At 40.1% G+C, this 20507-nt stretch overlaps 1 protein-coding gene across 1 annotated transcript in view; it reads left to right on the top strand.

Annotated features, from left to right (window-relative positions):
- Positions 1-1301: 1301 nt before the first annotated feature.
- The window catches only part of LOC126203762 (transmembrane protein 248-like), a 74253-nt gene continuing 55047 nt past the window's right edge, over positions 1302-20507 (top strand). Inside the window, exons 1-3 of the mRNA XM_049938131.1 lie at positions 1302-1452; positions 1596-1787; positions 8065-8308. Coding sequence (XP_049794088.1) covers positions 1626-1787; positions 8065-8308 — 406 coding nt within the window. The 5' untranslated portion in view covers positions 1302-1452; positions 1596-1625. The remainder of the gene's footprint in view (positions 1453-1595; positions 1788-8064; positions 8309-20507) is intronic.

Raw genomic sequence — 20507 nt, 5'->3', positions numbered from 1 at the left:
ACTAGTGCATATTTCAGTTCAAGCATACGAAATTTTATTCTTAAGGGAGAGTACAATACTGATTGAAACCATACTGCCATTGATTTACTTATGTGGCTCATAATACATTTTTGTGTGCCTTTTCTTTTGCTGCCTTTAGCATCTTTCTAAATACAGTTTTATTATATCTTTTTACGTCGTTTACCAAAATCTAAATCTGTATTACTCTTTAGTTCATTATGTGAGTGTCTTTTTCTGGCACTTGACACTTTTATACCAGCAGTTATCCATCCTACTGTACTAGTGATTTTTATTACAGACTGTAGGGGATAACATTTCGTCAAAAAAATCCAAAAAACTTGTCGAGATATGCGTTATAATTTGTAGAACTTGTAATACAATGATCCACTGGCCAATTTACTTCTTTAAGCCTACAGTAAAATAGGTTTATATTTTCCTTGTTGATACATCATTTGTTGCACATTTTTCTAATGTCTGGTTCATTTATTTTTCGTAGCTCCAAAACCAGTTTCGAATGATCGGAAGTACCTTAATCAACGCAGAATCGTTACTGAGTGAGGCGGAACAGTGGTTAACAAACTGGACTCGAATTTGGGAGGACGGCGATTCAAACCCGCGTGTGGCCATAGTGGTTTAGATTTTCCGTAACTTCCCTAAACCGCGCCAGGTAAATGCCAGTATGGGTCCTTGGAAAGGGTACGGCCGATTTCCTTTCCTCTCCTTCCCTAATCCAATGGGACCGATAACCTCGCATTTTGTCTCAACCCCCAAACCAACCAACAAACCAGCAGAATCGCTTCGGATCATCAAATGAATAATGTGATTATTAACTACTTTGATTACTATTATATATTGTTTGGCTGTTTTCTTTAACCAAGTAGTCCTCGCATTTCTTACCTGAGCTCCAAGTTTCGTATTGTTTATTGCTGAGGTAGATTTAATTCTATTATCTGAATTATTAACTTCAGACTGATTTGTCTTTTTAATAATGGTGATAATTAAGCCCACGCATTAGGATATACTAAGAAATTGTCCCGATATAGCCTTTATGGCTCATGCATGGAACATAATTTATTTTATTATATTGTTTCTTTCGAACTGTTTCATTTAATTAGCTGTTAATAGGCGATACTGCATTTTTGTCCAGAAAATTAACGTTCCTGTTTGTCAATAATTATTGCAGGAGAAATGTAGAATCGAACTGAAGTCTTATAACAAAGATTTAATAACCACAGCACGAACTGTTGTTTACTTACAGCATTAAAAAACAATTGTCACTAATATACTGGAACGCTGTGCATCAGACGTCAACATGTTTCGACTTGTGGATAGTCATATGTTAGTGACGACTGGAAGGGCTTCCGCATCCGTAACTGTGGTAATATGTAAAATGGACGGCACTGTGAGAGGAAAGCTGACAGTTTCTAATGTTCACAAAATGTGAAGATAGAAGTAAGCATAATAATTATTTGTAATATGAGTTGATGATTCGTATGTAACAGTTTATTTGTCTGTATCGTGTAAAATCGATTAACTTACAAGAAAGTATCAATGTTTATAATTCGTAGCTTCTGTTTACATCTGACGTTTCTCAGTTTCAGTGAAGATAACAGGTAGTTGTAACCATGGGACTGAGCTACCCGCTAAACAACCTGAAAGGGTTCGCATCTAGTCGACCGCCGTTAGTGGTTTTCACGTTGTGTGTGACAGCATTTGCATTGACCACTCTTTCGTTAGCATACTTCATCAAGAACTCTGATTCTGTACCAAACCCTGATGCCGCAATAGTAAGTAAATATTTATACATTAAGATTGTTGCTTGTCGAAAGACGTATATTGCTGTGAAACGAACATTTCATAGAGTATGTCTTGGCTACTGGTAGCTCTAGACAGTGGAAGCTATTGATTAACAAGACGTCGATATACTGGCGACGGAAGTCGCACTGAAACAATATGTTCCAGAACCCGATTTGTTGGCGTTAGTGCTAGAAATTTTCCTTCATGTTGTTGTTGCCATATTTCAATGGGTGGTCGAATCCAGAGGGTGAAAATTTTATTGTGACATGCTTCTATGTTTCATTGGCCATTTAATAAAATTTTAATTTTTAGAAACATTTTGTCAGTGTTTTGATGATCCATCCAATGGAAGATTTCTCACTAAGGTAATAGAATATCTGGTCGAGTCACTGTAATTGTCCTTCAGTTTATTTTTTTCAAAGATTAATATAGCTTAATCTGGAGTTCTCACCTAAGAAAATAAATCAGTGATGCTTTTAGTACATGTGTGTAAGACTTTTAAATGTTGAATCAATTTGTAATTTAGATTAAAATTATTTAGTATTTTTATAATAAGTCAATCACCGTCTTTTTAAAATGAATGTTGTATGTTCCAAAAAACTAAAGCCTTTGTTTATACTTACTTTGCCCGGAATTGCCTTCTTAGCCAGTGCTAGTGTGCTTTTTATGTCCCTTCTGCTACAGTCGTCGTATGTTGCAGAACGTCATAGGTAGCAGAATTCGGTCACTTTGTCTAATTGTGGTCACCAGTTTTGATAACTTCAAAATTGAAAATCTTATTTCTGCTACTCCTCATTACTTGGGTCTTTCTAGCCAGTCTGTAGTCTGTACTCGTTCGACTGTTCATTCCAGTCAATGGTTCTGTAATTCTTTTCACTTTAACTGATGATAGCAATGTCATTAGTGAATCTTATTATTGATATGCTTTCCCCCAAATTATAATCCCACTCCTGAATCCTTTTTATTTCTGCCATTGTTTCTTTGATACATAGATTGAATACTAGTAGATCAACAAATTCTTTGAAAAGTCTTGATTTTTCTTAAGTCTTGGTCCCATTATCAAATGCATCATCAGAACTACATCTCAGGTGCTTTTACCTTTACTGAAGTCAAACAGTTCATAATCTAACAACTCCTAAATTTCAGTCGATCCAGTCTTCTATATATTTTTCTTGTCAACAACTTGGATGTACCCTATGAGATATTAAGCTGACTGTGCAGTAGTTGTGCCACTTATCTGTCCTTGCTATCTTTGAGGATATTCTGAATGAAACTTTCCTGGAAATGTGATGGTATGTCTCCAGTCAAATATACTTGTGTACAACAATGGTAGTCATCCTGGTCCCTACTGCTCACTAATGGGTGTTCTAGCTTTTATGGTGTGCAGCAGGTGGTACAGGTTTTAAAAGTATTTTAATTAGGTTTTTCATAAAATTTTGACAAAGTATTTTGTAGGTAATTATTACTGTATGCTTTACTGTAACTCTGCTGTATAAATTTTATAAAGTGATGTTACTGCCCTACTTTATAAATCCCCATTGCTGTGGAACCAGTGCACAATTAGAAAATTTTATTACTAAGAGAGGTTCAAAAGTGGGCAGTAGGTAAAAAAGGTATACACCAACTTGAATTGTTGTTTGGATCCCACTTTCCCTAGTGATCACAGTAATTCTGAAGTTTTGGTGTTTATGTCTTCTGCCTTACATGGTCGGAAGTCTTCCAAATCTTTATTTAATTCTGACACCAAATTGGATCCCGTCTTCCTTATTGACTCCTATTCCCTTTTCTCTTATGCCATGGGACAAGTCCTACCCATCGTAAAGGCCTTTAGTGTACTCTTTCCACCTATCTGCTCACTCCTCTGCATTTAACTGTGGAATTTTCATGCTCTTGATGTTGATGTCCTTGTTTTCTAATTTCACTGAAGGTTGTTTAGCATTTTCAGTGTGCTAAAAGTCATTCCAACAACAATTTTTTAGATTTCTTCACATTTTGCCTGAAACCATTTTGCATTGGCTTTACTACACTTCCTATTTACATATTTCATTACAAAGTGACTTATATTGATGTACTTTTCCTGAAAATTGTTTGACTTTCTTTCGTAGATAAATGGAAATATTTCTTTTGTTACAAAAGGTTTTTCTGCAGGTGTTTCCCTTGTACTTATGTTTATCTGTCCATCATATGTGATAGCAATTTTTATAGCTAGCCATTCCTCTTCAATTGAATTGGCTACTGTAATATTCATTATCATAAAATCTACAGCCGTAGAGAATATTAAACACATCTTGTCATTTCTCAGTATTTCGGTATTCCACTCCTTTCCCGTCTGAATCTTCTGGATGACTCTCCTGAACTTAAACCTGCTGTTCATAATTACTAAATTGTGATCCAGGTCTGTATCTGCTTGTGGATGTGCCTTACAATCCAGCATCCGATTTTAGAATCTCTGTCTGACACTGGTATAATCCAGCTGCAATCTTCCCATGTGTCTGGGACTTAAAAGTATACCTGCTCTTACTGTGATTTTTGAACAGTGTCTTTGCTATGGCTAACAAATATTTTGCAGAACTCAGTTAGTCTCTCTCCTCTCTCATTCCTACTACCAAGCCCATAATCTCCCATACCTCCATTTCCTTGACTTGCTGCTGCACTCCAATCCCCCATGATATTAAATTGTCATCTCTCTTTCCCTACTTAATTACCCATTCAGTATCCTCATATGCTTTTATCTCATCACCTTCTGCTTGTGATGTTGACATTTATACCAGATTTATTACTGTTTGCATTGGTTTGCTGTCAGTTCTGAATGGAACAACCCTATCACTGAACTATTCACAGTAACTCACTCTCTACCCTACCTTCATATTCATAATGAATCCTGCTCCGGGTATACTATTTTCTTCTGCTGTTTATACTACCCGTATTCATCTGAGCATCCATTTCTCTTTTCAGATTTCCTAGTTTCCATGCTACAATGAGAAGTCTGATATTCCACACTCTTACTCCTAGAATGTTACATTTTTGTCTGTTAAACGATGGAAAGTCCAGCATGGAATAACAACAATATTATGAATAGATTGCGACTCACCATATAGAGAAGCTGTTGAGTTACAGACAGACACAACAAAAAGACTGTTACATATTTTAGCTCTTGCCCAAAGGGCCGTCTTCTGATGTAGTGTGCACCACCACCCCATCTACCACCCCCCCCCCCACACACACACACACAAATAAGACCACTGTCCCTGGTTGCTGTGGCCAGATAAAGTGATTATGTGTGTTTGACTTATGCTAGTGTGAATGTGTATATCTTTTCTACTTCAGGAGATGGACTTTTGGGTGAAAGCTAAAATGTGTAGCAGTTTGTGTCTGTCTGCGACTGAACATCCCCTCTGTGTAGTGAGTAGCAATCTATCGTTGTCATAATATTTTTGTTGCTATTCAGTCATCGTGTTGTGGTTATCTCCCACTGGGCAATCCATCCCTCCTGGAGACCTGGGTCGAGGACTAGGCAGGAATGTTTTGCCAATGGAGATACTATCATGACACTTTTTCAGTTACAGGCCACATGCCATACTCATTGTGATGCTGTGGTTTCCATTGGCTTGTGCGTCCTTATGCCATTGATCATTACTGATTAGTCCACCTTGCTGAATGTCTTCAGCTACTATTGCTGATGGATTTTATTCAGAATTTAAACGGTGGTTGGGTTCAAACGTGAGACCCGGAATGTTTTGATTTCTAGTCAGACATCACTGCCAGACCACTACCCATTAGCAGTGCTATTATATAATTGCAAATGACTTACCAGTATTTATGAGGGGTGTTTGAAAAGCCCGTGCAAAAATAAAAACTACTTAAATGTTTGGGGTAAACCCTTTTTATTTTTCGACAGTCTCCTTTTAGACTTATTCACTTCATCCAATGCTGTTCTAATTTGTTGATCCTTTCTGAATAATAGGAATTGTCGAAGTCTGTAAAATAGCTATTAGTTGCTGCAATCACCTCCTTGTTTGAATAAAATCTTTGTCCCGCCAGCCATTTTTTCAAATTGGGGAACAAATAGTAGTCTGAGGGAGTCAAGTCTGGAGAATAGGGAGGATGTGAATTGAGTTGAAATCCTATTTCCATTAATTATGCGACCACAACTGCTGAGGTGTATGCTGGTGCATTGTCATGATGGAAAAGTACTTTTTTGCAGTCCAATCACCGGTGTTTTTCTTGCAGTTCGGATTTCAAACGGTCCAATAACAATGAATAATACGCACCTGTAATAGTTTTACTCTTTTCCAGATAGACGATGAGGATTATCCCTTGCAAAGCCCAAAAAACAGTTGCCATAATCTTTCCGGCCAAAGGAATGGTCTCCCACCTTTTTTGGTGCACATTATCCCTTGGTAATCCATTGGGTAGATTGTTGTTTGGTCTCAGGAGTATAGTAATGTATCCATGTTTCATCCGAAGTGACGAAATGACACTTAAAGTCTTGGGGATTCTTCCTGAAGAGCTGCAAACCATCCTTGCAACACTTCACATGATTCCATTTTTGGTCAAGTGTGAGCAATCTCGGAACCCATCTTGCGGATATCTTTTTAGTGTCCAAATGTTTTATGCAAAATATTATGTACCCGTTCATTCGAGATGCCCACAGCACTAGCAGTCTCGAGCACGTTAACTCTGTCATCCATCACCATATCGTGGATTTTATCAATGATTTCTGGAGTCGTATCCTCCACAGGGCGTCCAGAACATTCAGCATCACTTGTGCCCATATGGCCACTCCAAAAATTTTGAAACCACTTATAAACTGTTCTAATCGAAGATGCAGAGTCGCCGTAATGTTTATCGAGCGTCTCTTAAGTCTCCTGAGGCATATTGCCTTTCATAAAGTAATGTTTAATCACCACATGAAATTCTTTTTCATCCATTTTTTGACAATCCCTTGACTTCCTTGATTCACATGAATGCCAAACACAAAGAAATAGACCAATATGGCTGAAACTTTGTGTGTGTTCTTTCCAAACATGCTAACTAACTAAACATGACATTGATACGTGCCGGTGGTGCCGTGTCTCGGACTTTTCAAATGCCCCCCATACTTCGTAATGCCAGTAAATCCAGATTACAGTAGACAAAAATTATTTTTGGAACTAATAGTTTTTTCTAATTGAGAATAGACATGCAGTTTGTGGAAGGATAAAAATAAGTGAAACTTTTCCATGCCTGTGTACACTGAGCTGCAGTGTGAAAATTTTATTCTGGATAAAAATGAGTGTAGTGTTTCTCAGTCCCGAAGTTGAGAGGGCAAGTTTTGCACAGTACGTGGTCAAAAATAGTACGATGGTAAGCACTGTGACAGATTTGGTTTAGATATGATAGGACAAAGTGAGAATTGAACACGGAGTAAGTGGAAGCGAAATGAGAAGTAACATAAAAGTGCAATTGAGGATTAGGGGTAACAGAAAAGGAGATAGGAGGAAAACGTGAATGTTTCTGAGGGCGAACATTTGAAGTTAAAAAAGTAAGCTTTAATAGAGTATAATGTTGAGTAAATAGTGATATTACCAGGAGATGTCAGATCGTGAGGATGTGTTGGAGGAAAAGTTCCCATCTCTGGACCAAGCAGTATAGCGTAGTGGTTAGCAGACTGCACTCACACTAGGGAGGATAACTGTTTAAATCCACGTCCAGCCATCCTGATATAGGTTTTCCACAATTTCCTTAAATCACTTCAGGCAGATGCTGGGATGGTTGCTTGGACAGGGCATGGCCAACTTCCTTCCCCACCTTTCCCTAATCTGATGTGGCCAATGACCACGCTGTTTGATCCCTTACCCCAAATTGAGCAATCCTATCTTTGGAGATCAGTGAAACTTGTGCTGGCTTGGAGGGGAGGCACGCAGCAAGCAGTTATATACTTCGTCATGCTGCAGAGCATGTTCAGCAGCTGGGTATTGGATGTCCCCAAGGCAGACAGTTCTTCTGTATCCTTTCATGCGCATAGCCATTTTAATGATAGTTATTACTATATAAAACAGAGTGGACACATGTTCATTTATAAATGACATGTTGTTCACAAGTTACACTACTTTTGATATTTTGCACTAATTCTTGTATTAGCGTTAACTGTATTGTGTGCGCATGAGATCAGTGATGAAGCAGTCAGTACAAAACCTGAATATTGCTCGTCTTTCCGTTTTGTACAGACCAGTGTCTCTTTTGAATATGTATGTTCGGATTTGATAGTACTTTAATACTTTACAGGATTGGCCAACATTCCTGAGGCACTTGAGCAGCTTGGATCTCTGCGTATTGCCGGATGAGAACACCTCGGTGACACACGTCACAGCAAACAGTAGTGGGAGCCCTTCTACGACAACTGCAATCTATGACGAGCAGTTGTCTGACAGCTATGGAAATGTCTCTATTGCAGTGACTGCATCTCTGAGCCTTAGGGAACAGCTGCCACAAAATGTGACATTCCTTTCTGGGTCCCTCCCACTTAGTGGTAAGTCAGTGATCTCTTTAGTCTGGATCTGTTGGACTGTATAACATGCTGTTCTCAGTTTGTCCTTTGACTTCAACACTTTGAAGCTTTGTGCAGGTACTATTTTAAGTTGTTTAGCTGAGAAATCGTCAAACTACAACACACTTTCTTAAGCTAATTAATGCTACTGACATTTATCATTAATCTTGTCAGCTCTGTGACATTGACAATGCTTAATATTCTCTATATGATGGATTTAAAAATATTTTCTTTAGAACTAGTCGTGGCCCTCCAGTTCTGAGTCAGGCAGAAGGCTTGAACCAGGAACTGTGAAAGATTTGCGATGAACTAGGCTGAAACTTCGTGCATTTAACTTCATACGGTTGAGAACTGCATGGCCTACCTAAATGTGTCGACAGTGCACTACACATCAAAGGCTGCAACATAAGTAACTGACTGTATATGGAGTGTGTACAAGTTTCTTCCCATTCCAAATAGTAACAGTAGGAAATCGGGAATATTAGTGTAAGATCCAAAGAAATGCACCTCAGAAATGAAATCACAAATGCCCTGAGCAACTACCACCATCTGAAACAGTATCTCAGTTTGAAACACTTCAGAAAGGCAATGCCGCTCATGTAATAGTACAAAAAAATCCTTTTTAATGAATCTCTGGGAATCGAAATATTTTTTTCTTAAACAGGGGTTTTCCTTCAGTGATCTAGAGACTTAAAGTTGATTGTAAAATTATTTGTGTTGAGATAAATCATTGGGTGATTATATGTATAGAAACAGTAACTCAGTACATTTTTTCACAAATGATCACTCTGTTAACTCACGTGGCACATGTCCAGTCTGTAGTCCAATTTGGTGCATACTCACCCAAAAAGTGTCCATGTCTGTGCCAATTGCAACTGCCACAATTAGTGCCATTACAAAGACATCCTGTTTCCTTAAAATTCTGTGCATACTCGTAAATGGATTATCTGGTAGGTGGATCCTCATTGAATGTACATAGTCCAACAAACTGCAGTGCAGATTCTCTTGCAGAACTCAGTGATACGAAATGCCTCCTTTGTTGGTCTGGTAGCCATGCTGCTGGAGATTACCATACCAAAAAACTCCTCAAGTTGCTGTAATCCCTTATTAATCATGGTGTTGTACTGTTCTTCCAATGGTTTACAGTTTCTATGTCCACAGCCTCAATCTCTCCACTTACTCTAAAGTGAAAGATTATTATGTTTCTTAAAATGATATAACCAGCCGTTCGATGGACTGAAATTTTCAATACTGATCTTCAGGACGATTTCCTGAACCTTCTCTTGTAGAATGTTTTCACTTAACGGAAATGCTGCTACTTCTTATTCCATGAAAACATTTTAAAAGAATAGGTTCCACATCAGTAAACATTGACATGTGCTCATTCTTTCTCTTGCATCCAAAACCAGTAGCAGCAGTTACCACTCCCTTATTTTTAAGAAAGGCACCCCGTGCAGACTGTACCAAATAGTGCTACTAATTAAGTGTGGAAAGTTTTATGCTGTGATTGTCCTTAGCATCACGGATGATCATCAGATTCTGCTGAATCGTAAGCTTTCTGTGTTTGCAGGCAATAACTCCACAAAAGTAAAACTGATAAATTCAACAATAACAAAGACAACTCTTCATGGCTCGCGATTCATTACTCTGCGACTGTGATGTCAGATCACGTGACCAGAGTTGCACAGCAGGCAGCACGGAAATCGCTTTCAGATTTGTTTGATGCTTTTTCTGTATCACTACAATGGAATTCAATCTAGATACCTGTCAACCGAAAGGATCGATTACCGTACACTGCCATCACTTGACACAGTGTATCTTTGTGAAACTGAAAGAAATCAAAAACTCACTTGCACACATTAGGAATTGCATGAGAAGTGATTTTAATTTGCAGAATACTTCGTGTTCATTCCTTAAAAGTGAATTTTTTTTCTTAAAGCGGGGTTTTTTAAAAGTGGGGAGCAATAACATTGATTTTATTTTTAACAGAGAGAGTTAAGCGGGTACGTTAATTTGGATTTTGCTGTGGATACAGAAAGCTGGCTAAAACTCAAAATTGACAGCAGTAAGATGTTTGATGTAAATCTAAATGTATATTGGAATGACAGACTGATGGGAAATACATGTGGTGTATTTGTTGGAGTATACAAGAACTTCAGTTCCACAGATACAGGTAATGGCAAACATATGGAAAGACCAGAAACACAACACATTACCACACATCATTCACTTTAGAAAAACCGTTGGCATTTGAAACAACTTCCAGTCATTTTGGAGTGGATAAATGCTGATAGTGTATGGTTTTTAAGGGAATCTTATACCTTTTGTCCAGCAAAATACTGTTAAGGTCAGGTACCGATGGTGAAGGTAGATAGCGATCTCGCACTTTTCTCTCCAAAGTAGAAAACGAAGGCTCGGTAACATTGTCTGGGGACTTTATTGGTCAGAGGAGATGTGAAATTTCATTGTCACACTCACAAATCCAGTCCTGTTCCTTCGGAGCCATGAGAACAGGGTCCCTGTCGTCCTGGAATGCAGGATCACCTTTGGAGAACGAACACTGTACCACGGGATGGATCTGATCAGTCAAAATGGTCACATAATCCTTGACAGTAATGCAACATGCAGAATACCCGTGGGGCCCGTGGAATCGCATAATATTGCTATACAAGTCATCACTGAATCCCGCCATGTTTTGCTCTCAAAATGTAAACTTGGCCAGAAGTTGGAAACATTCTGACATTCTGAAACAAGTGTCACGTGGCCAAATGACTTTCTTCCATTGTTCTGTAATCCAGGTTTTATGGCTCCAGCACCATGTTTTTCCTGTTATGGTCATTTGTATCATACTTTGGGAATTCCAGCTCGCCCTGCAATTCTCGGGCTACGAAGGTCCGTTCGTGTAATTCTGGGAGTGACAGGGTTTGCGAGTGTGACATTCAGTTCTCTGCAGGTATTATCTAATTTATTGTCACAATCCTGTTCAATGACTGTCTGTCACAATCACTCGAGACACATTTTTGTCTGCATTGCAACTTAGTGGATGATGATTTTTCCATTTTCCCTCTAAGTGGTATGAATCTTCAATTAGTACCTCTTGAAACATGAAACACACTTCAGCTACCTCGGTTACAGAAGCACCCTCCATACGAGCACCTACAATTTGCCAGAACTCAAATTCACTTGCAAAGACATCACACAGGTGCCATTCGTGGCCAAATACAACAGTGCAATCTGCAGGCTCGACTAGCGTCTGCATTTATACTCCAGCACGCATTTCTTGTGGTGTTTCCATACTTTAATTTGACCCCTGCAGAAATTGAAGCTACATTCAGGATTTTTCGGCCAAGACTCCGTATCAAGCAGGTATAATTTGTAATTGGATCTTTGTATCGACCACAAGGATCGACCTGTATGTAGATAAAAACATAACCCCAAGCGTTTCCTTTCTTCCCCCCCCCCCCCCCTGCCTTTTTGATAGGGACAAGCAAAAGTAGTGTAATATTTTGGCCAATTTCAGTGTCGTATTTGGCCAATTTGGGATTATACAGTGTACTCCCAATGATTTGTGTGCAGGTTATACTGTTTCTAGATTATTCACGAATCTAGAAAAAATACTATCCCCTTCCTCCTGCCATTTCCTCCAATATCATTTCCATTGTTTAAACAACTGCCACATGACAACAGAATAATGTGTTCATTGTTTCAGTAAAATCTTCTTGGTTTACAGGAAGGAAAAAAAAAATCACTCAAGTTTGATAGCTCTCTCTGCCATCGTCATTGAGACTTGAAGTCACTGATTGTAAACCAAGAAGATTTTACTGAAGCAGTAGACATGGTACTTGGTCATAATGAGGCACACGTTTAAACACTGGAAGTGACATTTATGGTCACACGGGTGGGAGTTGTTTATTACAGTTTGATAGTAATTTTTAGATTCCTGTGTAATCTGCACACAAATAATTGGGCAAAAATGATGCATATATTGGCTAAACTATTAAATTACTTTAGTCTGTCCCTATCAACAAGGTAAAAAAAAAATTCAAGGGAACTCTTGTGGTGATGTAAACCGAGAAGATTTTACTGCCACGAAATATTCCATAGTTATCAGCCAGCCTGTTCTGTGTAAATCAAAAACAGATTCGATTTTCTGATGTTAATCATCGTGTAATAGTCACCAAAGAAATTTAAAACAAATGTGTAAGATGACAGAGAAATGACAAGAGAATCAAAAGAAATATGTTGAAATTAAAACAACAATTTAGAATTAATGGAAAGATTTGATAAGATGGAAAAATGTTGCAAAACTAAGTGCTGATTATGGTATTGGGATGCAGACTATTCGTGAGATTAAAAAGAATAAGCAGAAAATAGCGAATTTTGTCAGGAAATGCAATTCTCGTTCTGGACCATCTGCACAGAAAAGCATATAGAAATATACATTTAATGAATTAAATTCTGATCTTTTGCAGTGATTTAGCCAAAAATAAGCGGAACGTGTCAGTTTAGGTGTGATGCGTGCCAAAAAGCTAAATTTTTTCATGATGATGTAGGTTTATGGGGTGACTTTAATGCCTCATCTGGATAGCTAACCAGATTCAAACAATGTCACATGATTCACAGAATTACTGTGCGAGGAGAGTAGCTTAGTTCAAATGTTGGGGCAGCTGGTTCCTTCTGCAAACAGTCCCAGAAATTTGTGGGAGAAGAGTAGTTCAAACCAGACCAAATTTATCATACAGATAAAAGTGCTCTATATTGGAAATATCTACCAACCAGAACCCTTGCTTTTAAGAGTGACGTTCATGCTCCTGGATATGTATCGCTTAAAGAATGCATTAAAAGTTTTGTGCACTGCTAATTCATCTGGGAACCACAAAATGAAACTTCTAGTGAGTAGAAAATTTAAAAAAAATATTGCAGCTAAGTATCTCCCTTTGCATTATTACAACCAAAAAGGAGCAAGGATGGGTAGTGAGAGTTTCAAAAACTGTTTCCACTCACATTTTGTAGCAAAATTTGGTGATTTCTAGAAAAGAGGGTTGCTACAGAAGGCTGTTCTATTGCTCAGTAATATTACTTCATGTCCCAATGAGAGAATTATTGTTTGTGATGATGGGCTCATCGTAACTAAGTTCTTACCTCCTAAAGTGAGTGCCATGATACAGCCAATGTACCACGGCGTAATTAGATCAGTAACACAGCGCTACTGGCCTGATCTCTACGCGTATTTTTATGAAAAGGACAGTCGCTACCCATCATATAGAGGAGATGCTGAGTCGCAGATAGACACAACAAAAAGACTGTTGCAAAATAAACTTTTGGCCAACAAGGTCTTTGTCAAAAATAGACAAGACTCATAGACGTGTGTGCGTACACACACACACACACACACACACACACGCACACGCGCGCATATGTAAGTTCCCCAGTCATACGGTAATCATTGGTGAAGACTTTAATCATCCAACAATTGATTGAGAAAATTACAGTTCTGTTGGTGGTGGGAGTGCCAAGGCATCATGTGAAATGCTGCTAAATGCCTTCTCTGAAAACTACCTAAAACAGATAGATAGGGACGCCACTCGTGACAGAAATGTATTGGCTCAAATGGCAATAAACAGACCTGACCTCTTGGGGGTTTTCCACATCAAAACTGGTATTGAACACAATGATACAATGATTACCAAAGTACAAAGGACAACTAAAACGAGTAAAAAGATGTACACTGAAGAGCCAAAGAAACTGGTACACCTGCCTAATATTGCGTAGGGTCCCCGTGAGCACGCAGAAGTGGCATGGACCCATCTAATGTCTGAAGTAATGCTGGAGGAAACTGAAACCATGAATCCTGTGATCCCGTGGGGCTCTCCATAAATCCAGATATGCTCAATAATGTTCATGTCTAGGGAGTTTGGTGGCCAGCAGGTGTGTTTACATTCAAAAGTGTTCCTGGAGCCACCCTATAGCAATTCTGAACGTGTGGGTTGTCGCATTGTTCAGCTGAAATTGCATAAGTCCATTGGAATACACAATGGACATGAATAGATGCAGGTGTTCAGATGGGATGCTTACATACATGTCCCCTGTTAGTCGTATCTAGGCAGATCAGGGTTCATTATCACTCCAACTGCACACGCCCCACACCATTACAGAGCCTCCACCAGCTTGAACAGTACTCTGCCCACATGCAGGGCCCATGGATTCATGAGGTTGTCTCCAAACTCGTACACATCGATCTGCTTGATACAATTTGAAATGAGACAGGCAACATGTTTCCAGTCATCAACAGTCCAATGTCAGTGTTGACAGGCCCAGATGAGGTGTAAAGCTTTGTGTCATGCAGTCATCAAGGGTACACAAGTGAGTGTTTTGGTCCGAAAACCCATATCGATGACATTTTGTTGAATGGTTCAGCGTTGAAATCTGCAGCAATTTAAAGAAGGGTGCACTTATGTCACGTGAAACGATTCTCTTCAGTCATCATTGGTCACCTTCTAGCAGAATCTTTTTCCAGCCACAGCAGTGTTTGAGATTTGATGTTTTACCAGATTCCTGATAGTCCCAGCACATACGTGAAATGGTCGTTCAGGAAAATCCCCACTCCATCACTAAACATCACTTCCAAACTCGTGTAAATCTTGATAACCTGCCATTGTAGCAGCAGTAACCAGTCTAACAACTATGCCAGACACTTTGTCGTCGTATATAGGCATTGCCGACCACAGTGTCATATTCTGTCTGTTTACATCTCTCTGTATTTGTATATGCATGCCTTTACCAGTTTCTCTGACACTTCAGTGTCTATATTCAATAAACAAGATAAAAAAATGAGTAATGTCATATCTAAGTGAGGAACTTGAAACTTTCAGCACAGGGCAGAAGCATGTAGAAGAACTGTGGCTCTAGGTTAAAAGAATAATTGACCATGCACTGGATAGATATGTACTGAGTAGGAAAGTATATAATGGGAGGGAATCTCCATTGAATACAGTCACTTTAATGGAATGTCTAAAGAAATAGAAACTACTGCATAACTAGGTGTAAAAGTGTGGGGCTATAGATAGAGAGATGCTGAATGAAACAATTTTGGCTGTTAAGAGAGCAATGTGTGATGCATTTAATGACTACTGTTGCAGAATATTATCAAATAATATTTCACAAAATGCAAAGAAATTCTGGTTTTATGTAAAGACTGTTAGTGACACCAGAGTTAGTGTCCAGTCCATAATGAAAGAGGCAGGAATTGAAATTGAGGGTAACAAAGCAAATGCTGAAATGCTTAACTCCATTTTCAAATGTTCATTTACAAAGGAAAATTCAAAAGAATTGCCCCAGTTTAATCCTCATACCACTGAAAATATGAATAAAATAAATGTTAGCATCAGTGGTGTTGAGAAACAGCTGAAATCGTTAAAAATGAATAAAGCTCTGGGGCCCAAGAGAATCTCTCTGATTCTATGCTGAATTTTAGGCTGAGTTAGCTCCTCTTCTAACTGTAATCTATCGTAGATCCCTCGAACAAGGAACAAAAGAAATAGAAGTGAGCCAATATCCTTGATATCAATTTGTTGGTAAACCTTAGAACATATACTGAGCTCAGCAGAATGAGGTATCTTGAACAGAATAATCTCCTCACTGCCAAGCAGCATGGATTCAGAAAACATGAATGATGTGAAATCCAACTCACGCTTTCTTACATGACGTGCTGAAAGCTTCGGACCAAAGCGGTCAGGTAGATGCAGTATTTCTTGATTTCAGAAAAGCATTTGACTCAGTACCACACCTAAACTTACTGTCAAAAGTACAGTAATATCAGGCGTCAAGTGAAATTTGTGACTGGATTGAGAACTTTTTGGTAGGGAGGACACAGCTTATTACTTTGGGTGGAGAGTCATTACATGTAGAAGTAATATCAGGTGTGCCCCCAGGGAAGTGTGTTGGGACCCTTGCTGTCATGCTGTATATTAATGACATTGAAGACATTATTAACATCAACTTTTTGCGGATGATGCAGTTATCTTTAAGGAAGTACTGTCAGAAGAAAGCTGCACAAATATTCAGTCAGACCTGCATAACATTTCAAAGTGGTGCAAAGATTGGCAACTTGCTTTAAACGTTCAGAAATATAAAATTTTGCACTTCACAAAAGAAAAAAAAATGTAGTATCCTATGACTACAATATCGATGAGTTACTGTTGGAATCAGCCAACTCAAACAAATATCTGGATGTAATATTTTGTATGGATATGAAATGGAATGATCACATAGGTTCAGTTGTAGGTAAAGCAGGTGGTAGACATAGATTTATTTGTTGAATACTGGGAAAGTGTCATCAATCTACAAAGGAGACTGCTTACAAATCACTCGTGTGACTGGTTCTAGAATGTTGCTCAAGTGTGTGGGACCTGTACCAAATAGGACTAGCAGGTGATATTGAACATATACAAAGAAGAGCAGCATGAATGGTCACAGGTTTGTTCAGTCCATGGGAGAGTCACACAGAAATACTGAAGGAACTGAACGGGGAGACTCTTGAAGACAGACGTAAACTATCCTGAGAAAGTCTGTTAACAAAGTTTCAAGAATTGGCTTTAAATGATGATTCTAGGAATATGTTACAATCTCCTGCATATCACTCATGTAGGAATTGTGAGAATAAAACTAGAACAATTACTGCATGTGTGGAGGCATTCGAACAGCCATTCTTCCCGTGCTCCGTATGTGAATGAATGAAACGGGAAGAAACCCTAATAATTGGTATAATGGGACATATCCTCTGCCTTGCACATCACAGTGGTTTACGGAGTGTAGATGCAGATGCAGACACAAAGGACAACATTTTGAAGGGTTCCAATTTTTGTGTACCCGAAATGTGAAAAATTTTAATACAGTGGCCACAATTTTTAACCCATTGCACTGTTTTTATTATTCTGAGGAAAAAATCTGTCAGTTAATAGTCACATTTCATTCATGATCAACTCACTACATTTATTGTAGTGAACTACATTAAAATGGTGTAATCTTAAGGTATAGTAGCTACTAATGTAACTACACAATTGCATGTAAGGGGAATTAGCCCCCCACAATATTTTTGTGAAACTACATAAGGTTTTTCTTTTTTTTTTTTTTTTTTCTTTTTTTTTCTTTTTTTTCCCTCCCCCCCCCCCCCCTGGCATGTTCAACATACAAGAGTACTACACTGAAGCGCCAAAGAAACTACACTCCTGGAAATTGAAATAAGAACACCGTGAATTCATTGTCCCAGGAAGGGGAAACTTTATTGACACATTCCTGGGGTCAGATACAGCATATGATCACACTGACAGAACCACAGGCACATAGACACAGGCAACAGAGCATGCACAATGTCGGCACTAGTACAGTGTATATCCACCTTTCGCAGCAATGCAGGCTGCTATTCTCCCATGGAGACGATCGTAGAGATGCTGGATGTAGTCCTGTGGAACGGCTTGCCATGCCATTTCCACCTGGCGCCTCAGTTGGACCAGCGTTCGTGCTGGATGTGCAGACCGCGTGAGACGACGCTTCATCCAGTCCCAAACATGCTCAATGGGGGACAGATCCGGAGATCTTGCTGGCCAGGGTAGTTGACTTACACCTTGTAGAGCACGTTGGGTGGCACGGGATACATGCGGACGTGCATTGTCCTGTTGGAACAGCAAGTTCCCTTGCCGGTCTAGGAATGGTAGAACGATGGGTTCGATGACGGTTTGGATGTACCGTGCACTATTCAGTGTCCCCTCGACGATCACCAGTGGTGCACGGCCAGTGTAAGAGATCGCTCCCCACACCATGATGCCGGGTGTTGGCCCTGTGTGCCTCGGTCGTATGCAGTCCTGATTGTGGCGCTCACCTGCACGGCGCCAAACACGCATACGACCATCATTGGCACCAAGGCAGAAGCGACTCTCATCGCTGAAGACGACACGTCTCCATTCGTCCCTCCATTCACGCCTGTCGCGACTCCACTGGAGGCGGGCTGCACGGTGTTGGGGCGTGAGCGGAAGACGGCCTAACGGTGTGCGGGACCGTAGCCCAGCTTCATGGAGACGGTTGCGAATGGTCCTCGCCGATACCCCAGGAGCAACAGTGTCCCTAATTTGCTGGGAAGTGGCGGTGCGGTCCCCTACGGCACTGCGTAGGATCCTACGGTCTTGGCGTGCATCCGTGCGTCGCTGCGGTCCGGTCCCAGGTCGACGGGCACGTGCACCTTCCGCCGACCACTGGCGACAACATCGATGTACTGTGGAGACCTCACGCCCCACGTGTTGAGCAATTCGGCGGTACGTCCACCCGGCCTGCCGCATGCCCACTATACGCCCTCTCTCAAAGTCCGTCAACTGCACATACGGTTCACGTCCACACTGTCGCGGCATGCTACCAGTGTTAAAGACTGCGATGGAGCTCCGTATGCCACGGCAAACTGGCTGACACTGACGGCGGCGGTGCACAAATGCTGCGCAGCTAGCGCCATTCGACGGCCAACACCGCGGTTCCTGGTGTGTCCGCTGTGCCGTGCGTGCGATCATTGCTTGTACAGCCCTCTCGCAGTGTCCGGAGCAAGTATGGTGGGTCTGACACACCGGTGTCAATGTGTTCTTTTTTCCATTTCCAGGAGTGTAGTATAGGCATGTGTATTCAAATACAGAGATAAGCAAAAGGCAGAATACGGCACTGTGGTCGGCAACGCCTGTGAAGACCAATGTCTGGCGCAGTAGTTAGATCAGTAACTGCTGCTACAATGGCAGGTTATCAAGATTTACGTGAGTTTGAAAGTGGAGTTATTGACAGCCCACGAGTGATGTGACACAGCATCTCCGAGGTAGAGACGAAGTGGGGATTTTCCCATTTGACCATTTCACAAGTGTACCATGAATATCAGAAATCCAGTAAAACATCAAATCTGACATCGCTGTTGCCGGAAAAACGAACGTGACCAACAACGACTGAAGTGAATCATTCATTGTGACAGAAGGGCATCCCTTCCTCAGATTGCTGCAGATTCCCATGCTGGGCCATCAACAAGTGTCAGCATGCAAACCATTCAACAAAACATCATTAACATTGGGCTTTCGGACCAAAAGGCTCACTCATGTACCCTTGATAACTGCACAATAGAAAGCTTTATGCTTTGCCTGGGCCCATCAACACAAACATTGGACTGTTGATGACTGGAAACATGTTGCCTGTTTCATTTCAAATTATATCGAGCGGATAGACGTGTACGGGTATGGAGACTTCCTCATGAATCCATGGAACCTGCATGTCAGCAGAGCACTATTCAAGCTAGTGGAGGCTCTGTAATGGTATGGGGCATGTGCAGCTGGATTGATATCAGACACCTGATACGTCTAGATACAACTCTTACAGGTGGCACGCACATACGCATCCTATCTGATCACTTGCGTCCATTCATGTCCATTGTGCATTCCAACGGACTTGGACAATTCCAGCAGGACAATACGACACCCCACATGTCCAGAATTGCTACAGAGTGGCTTCAGGAAAACTTTTGTAAATTTAAACACACCTAATTGGCCACCAAACTCCCCAGACATGAACATTATTGAGCATATCTGGGATGCCTTGCAACTTGCTGTTCAGAAGAGATCTCCACCCCTCATATGCTTACGGATTTATGGGTAGCCCCACAGGATTAATGGTTTCAGTTTCCTCTAGCACTACTTCAAACATTAGTCGAGTCCATGCCACATCATGTCGGTGCACTTCTGCATGCTCGGGGGAACGCTACACAATATTAGGCAGGTGTGCCAGTTTCTTTGGCTCTTCAGCATATATCTGCTTACTATAGGCCTGTCGAATGGGCAGCATATCTGATCTAAACATATTGTTCTGGAATGTGATTGTATAGTTTCCTTTTGTGAATGTGTAATTTAGCAAATTGATTTATCATACCTAATTTATATGTTGCTGTTGCCATTTATAGCATAGTGAATAAATGTCACGTACATTTAATTATGGTTTTTCCTTATAAGAGACAGGGATATTAAAATTTATGACCAAGAGGTTCAAACTAGAATGAACGTATTATCATAACAGCTTACTTGTAGAAAACATACTGGATTTCTACAGAGAAATTCTTCACATTTTATGCATTTTGTGTTGGACAACAGTGATGATAAAAACAAATTAAAGT

The sequence above is a fragment of the Schistocerca nitens genome, chromosome 9, assembly GCF_023898315.1.
Source record: "Schistocerca nitens isolate TAMUIC-IGC-003100 chromosome 9, iqSchNite1.1, whole genome shotgun sequence".
Lineage (NCBI taxonomy): Eukaryota > Metazoa > Arthropoda > Insecta > Orthoptera > Acrididae > Schistocerca > Schistocerca nitens.
The sequence above is the reverse complement of the archived record's forward strand: the minus strand, read 5'-3'. Positions and strand labels throughout refer to the sequence as shown.